The 5,675-nt window shown below is 39.0% G+C and overlaps 1 protein-coding gene across 1 annotated transcript; it reads right to left on the reverse strand.

Moving 5' to 3' along the window:
- Window positions 1-3,363: 3,363 nt before the first annotated feature.
- On the reverse strand, window positions 3,364-5,446 carry LOC121972621 ((-)-alpha-terpineol synthase-like). Its single transcript, XM_042524274.1, has 6 exons — window positions 5,201-5,446; window positions 4,858-5,131; window positions 4,379-4,766; window positions 4,082-4,300; window positions 3,875-4,013; window positions 3,364-3,787 (listed from the first exon to the last, which is right to left on the reverse strand). Exons 1-6 carry the CDS (start codon window positions 5,429-5,431, stop codon window positions 3,530-3,532), a joined length of 1,509 nt encoding a protein of 502 aa, XP_042380208.1. The 5' UTR covers window positions 5,432-5,446; the 3' UTR covers window positions 3,364-3,529.
- Window positions 5,447-5,675: the final 229 nt, after the last annotated feature.

Raw genomic sequence — 5,675 nt, forward strand, 5'->3', positions numbered from 1 at the left:
TTAAGAATGCATCTCATGCTCTCCATGTCAGATGGAAAGAGGATATTTGTAGCTATTGTTTGATATGGTGAAATAGGTTGTATCATAACAATTTGATGTGGTAAAATTGGTTGTATCATATTTAGGATACTTGTAGTTAGCTTCAAGGTACTTCTTATAATTTAATTTATCATTGCTATGAAATGGATGGTCCTTACTAGCTTCAAGGTGCTTCTTACCATTTAATTTACCATTGCTAAAAAATCCTGATTAATGCTCTCATTATTTTTTTTGATTAAATAATTATGAGCCATTTTGGTATTAATTGTACAGGAATTTTTATTTTCTCATTTCAAAGTTATCTTATTGTCTAATTATGGGTTGTTATAAATACTACCGTACTTTCTTTGTCCAATTTAAAAGGGAGTACATGATATTGGTAAACTTATGAATGTTAAGTAGATTATGTCCATACATTTTTTTTGCTCGATTCTCTTTTGTTTCCCTTGGTTCTAGTTTATTTATCATCATAGGTTGTCACTTTAGCATATTAAATTACTACTCTGTAGAGTGAGTCCTTACCATTATTGCAACGAATCTGCCTACATAAATAGAGACTACATAGATAGGGTCATTATTACAACCAACCTAAGTACATTGAAGCTATAGTTCGGTTATTTACCTTTTGTTTCACTACTCAATATAATTCCCATTAATACTATTATCGCCCTCTATATCTTCTACGTGTGTTTGACATCTTCAAACACTGGGGCTACTGGCTGGATCTATTTCTATGCCTACAATATAATTTATATAACATCCTCAAGCACCAATCCTCAAACCAAGTTTGTGGTGCCGCGCTCCCATGCAAGCAAACTAATTATGAGACTGTTAGAATTTAAGTAATTATCTTTCTGGTTACAAATGATCTGGTTTATTTGTTTGTTTTAATGCAGGAAAAGAAGATTTGATGGGGGAGAAAGATTTTGCGGACAAAGAAGATGAGTTGTATCTTAGTTTTTTTTTAAAATTTAAATCTTTGTTTAACTTCTTGGATTTTTGGACCTGCATAACTTTTGGAATGCTGAACTTGTATAATATTTTGGAGTAGTTTGAATAAGAAAGTGTTGTCCCCGGGTAGCTTCTGCAATATGCAAACTGATCGTCGAGGCTAGTGTTCGACACTATCTCCGTAAACGATATTGCTCCGCTACGGTGCTTAACGGATTGTTGCAATTCGTTCCCAAGATACAACGATGACGAACGTCTCGGAATTGTAGCACTCCGACTTCCGAGACCAGCGAACCTTCTAATAGACTTCTTGAACTCTTAAATGCACAAGATGAGATGAATGCTTGAGGAAGAGAAGAGAGGGTTGAGTGTCCTTTGGGTGAGTGGATGTATTCTTTGGGCTGAATCGATCTAGATCATCCATTCTGAAGGGTTGTAACCCTTCTCCAAGCCCACTTCAATATCATCCATCAGATCTGAGGAGTTATGACCCTCAGATCCCGCCTATTGTCATCGACCATCGGATCTGGATCCATTGATTCGATGCTTCAGATCAAGTGTCATCCCAAGCCGTCAGATCGTTACTCTTTGCGATCCAACGCTCTAGATCGCATCACAAGCGATCCATCATACCTATTTGATCAACGGTAGTCATCCATTCCCTAAGTCAACTGTCCAGTCATCTCCCTTTGCCCACGAGGATGCCGCATAGGTACTGCCACATCAAGTACGAGCCTGACACGTCACCCGAGTGCCACGTAGGCACTGCAATGTCAAAGTGCGCCTACAAAGCGCCCATTGCGCACGTGGCGGGTGGCGGGCTCACAGGTGCGAGCACCTGCTCGCCCTGGGCTAAGGGAGCACCTGTCCTTTTATTTTTGTGTTAACTTCATTAACACATCTTCATTAATAAGTAGAGAATACACATCGAGAATTTCTGATGTGGGACTATTCTCCCATGCACTTTATTAATGAATAATAAATGTTATTTTGGGCCGACTTTAAACATTAATTTCTCATTCACCCTTAATCGGTTTTGAGCAAATTAATAGTCTAAATCTATCTACACGAATCGTAGATTTCAATTTTGAAGTCAATTACGACTTTCAACAATTGACGGCTTCCTTCCTCAAAATCGTTTTGGTCCATTTAAGGCCCCAATATCCAACAGAAAGATCTTGTATAACTTGTTGAGACCTTTGAATTTGTTGTATTATGATTTGATTTCAATTATTAATAGATGTATGTGAAATAGGATGTGATAATGTTAATTAGGATGTGTTGAATGTATATAATATGTTATTTGAATTTGTGGTATATATGTATGTATTTATTGAATTGTAAAAATAGATTATTTCTGGAATTTTTTATGATTTAGGGATAAATTTGGCAACGAAAATAATGTGTCGCTAATTTATCATAAATACTGTATATCAATAATTTCGCAACAAATCCATTTTCGTTCCAAATTTCGTTGCAGAATCTGGGACGAATCTATGGGACGAAAAATTTATTTGTTGCAAATTAAATTAGTATTTTCGTTGCCAAATTCGTCGTAAATTTTGCAACAATAATAATATTTGATGAACATTAGCGACGAATTTGACAATGAAAATCTAATTCGTTGCCAAATTTTGTTGCCAAATTAGGGACAATCTTGGCAACAAAAAAAAATTTTCGTCATCGAATTCATCCCCAAATTCATTGCTGAGTTTGCAACAAAATAAATATTCGTTCCAAAATTGTATACAATATTGCGACGAATAGAGTTTTTGTTACAAATTTGACGACGAATTTGGGGACGAAAATATTATTCTTCGCCAATTTTGTCCCCAAATTCGTTGCCAAATTTACAATAAAAAATTATTCGTTCCAAAAGTTGGCAACAAGAGATTTGGGATAAAAATTTTTTTGTCCCAGAATTCGTCCCAACAAATTTTACAGCAAATTTTTTTTTTATAAATTCGTCCCAGAAATCTGTATTTTTTGTAGTGTACCAAATTTGTTAAAGTTGATACATAACAATAGAATAAACTTTCCATTTATTTAATTGGATAACACTTTATAGATCCCTCTGGCTACTACGAGGGTACAATTTATATGAATTCATTTTAAATTTGGATAGGTTCGAATAATAGCAATATGATCTGAGACTTAGTTTCTCCATATGCCTTGCCATATCCATCTCCTTCGTGATCATAAAAGAACTGTGCCGTTCGAGGGATGTTAGCGGCTATATTCTTGAAGTACCCCTCTAATGGTAAATTCGATTCTACCTGTGCCGGCACTGCCCTCACCTCTCACATGCAAGTGGAGAATCCCAACTAAGAGACCCATTCAATTCTCTCCAATATTTCCTCAACAATTCTCTTATCTTCGCACGTGCCACTTCCTCTGAGACACCTTTCTCGTGCATGTAGCATTGAATATAATTCGCCACATCACCTCTTTCTATCTCATCCTGTAGTAAGTAAAGTAAATGTTGTTTGATTCCAATCAGATTCATTACTCCGACTAGATACAATTAATGTATATATATCTAGATAATTACCGTGAAAGTGCCCATATCATCGTAAAGACGAAAAAGTATGTTGGAGGAGCGTGTGATCTCATGGTAATTGGGAAAAAATTTCAAGGTCTCTCCAGTTAAGTCTTTGCCCACGCAGTAAGCATTAAACAGAATGTTTGGACCACCTATTGATACCCATGCATTCTCCAAGTAGTCATTGAGCTTCGGGGTTTGGCCATGGTGGAACCATTTTGCTTCCTCAAAGAATGCTTTGCATTGATCCCTCCACTGAAAATTTAATGCCGACAACTCATTCAATAACTAAGAAGAAGGGGAAAAAAATGAAGAAAATTGAAATAGTGTTTATATATTCACTTCTCTCTTTAAACCAGGCACAACGTCCAAGCCTGTCTCCTTCATCACCCAGTAGCCTTCTTCGTGCACCATGTTGAAGAGTGCAAAGAAAGATAGTTTCATGTACTCTGGAAGCTTGTCCATGGCAGTTAAGTCCCATCTGCAACAAAACTCAACATGACTTGATGATGATGATGATGTTGATGATGATGAAGAAAGCGCTGTCACCTGTCGATGGCATCAGTGAAGAGCTGGTGTTCATCCAAGGTCCCATAGACATCGTAAATATCATCGAACAATGTCATAAAACAAGTTGCCTTTGTTTCGATCATTCTGCATCTCCAACTATCTGGTTCATAAGTGAAACCAAGTGACCACAGATAGTTCTCAAGTAATCTGTCTCTGAAAAATGGCAGCTTCTCTGGAAGCCCGAGCCCGGACCACCATCTACATGTAAAAACTAATTAATTAAGCTTTGAAATTGTTATTATAAAAGCTTTGAAAGATTAGTTGCAGTTAATTTACCTGGAAAGCTCTCTGAGTTCACTCTTGTACATGTCCTGAACCAGATTGAAGTCGAGCTTAGCAAACTCCAGCAGGAAAGGGGGGTTGATAGTGTCGTCGCCACGGCATGCTTCAATGAACCACCTGTGCTGCACTCTCTCCAGCCGCCAATTCAGTGGAAGCTGCAGCGCATGGGCCACCTGCTCTCTGAGACCGCCAGTCTCAGGAACAGATCCCTCCTCCATGAATCCTTTCAGCTGCTCTGTTGCGAAACCCATGGCTTCCTTCAGCAAAGTCTCTCCTTCCTTCTCGAGGTAGGAAGCTTCGTACAGACTCAGAAACCCTCTGATCTGATTCTCACAGCGAGCTTCGAAGTTTCCCTTCTCGTCTCTAAATGTCTCGAACAAATCTAAGTAATTAATTTTGCATACAGCAACAAACATGCATGATCAGAGCTGTGAAGCGATAGATTGATTAATTAGTGATCATTGATTAATTACCTTGTGAAACAGAGAAGCCAATCGTTCTCAGGAGCCTGAAGAGTAGCGATGTGGCATGCAGATCGTCCTTCAGCTCCGAGCTCACATGGTCTAAAGAAGCATGAAGACGACTTAAAACGTTTGCAATCTCGTCTTTGAAGTGGTAAGCCACGCCGAGCTGTTGCAGGTGGTCGATCAGTTGAAGTTGCTCTGCTACTTGCCGCTTCTCGCCTATCAGCTTCCTGGTCTGCTCCTTCAGTACATTTATTCTCTCACGTTCCTCTTCTTTTTGCACCTGCGGAAAACAAAACAAGGTTACACAGAATATTTCGACAATCGACCGACAACGACTACACTCGCATACTGTGGAGGTGCTCGTGAGGGATTGCACACTCTTGTCCGTCCATAGGCTTGGATGATAATTCCCCGACCGCCGCAAGGGAGCCACATGACTTGTGGCACTGCATGATCGGACGTGCAGAGTTCGCCGGAACGTCCGTCGGCCACGCTGCTCGACGGCAGCAACGATCATCGGGCGGTGGGGGAGGGCGGAAATCATGGGAGCGCAAATAGACATAACTTGACGAGTTGCCATTTCCGCTCTTGTTTGCGATCAATAAAACTTAAATCTCAACTCCAATGTGGTGGGAATAAGTGCAGCGTGTGTGTATATATAGCGCAATTAAGCCTGACGTTATGCTACAGAAGCTCATTAAAAATATTAAACTTTTAGCAGGTGAAATTTAGTTTTTAATTAAAAATGGCAGTTTTAAGACGCTATTCAGAAATTCCATCATCCTTTTTCTAGTTTAAAGCGACGATAAGGGTCTGTGACCGAA

This window comes from Zingiber officinale, chromosome 4A (genome assembly GCF_018446385.1).
Source record: "Zingiber officinale cultivar Zhangliang chromosome 4A, Zo_v1.1, whole genome shotgun sequence".
Taxonomy (NCBI): domain Eukaryota; kingdom Viridiplantae; phylum Streptophyta; class Magnoliopsida; order Zingiberales; family Zingiberaceae; genus Zingiber; species Zingiber officinale.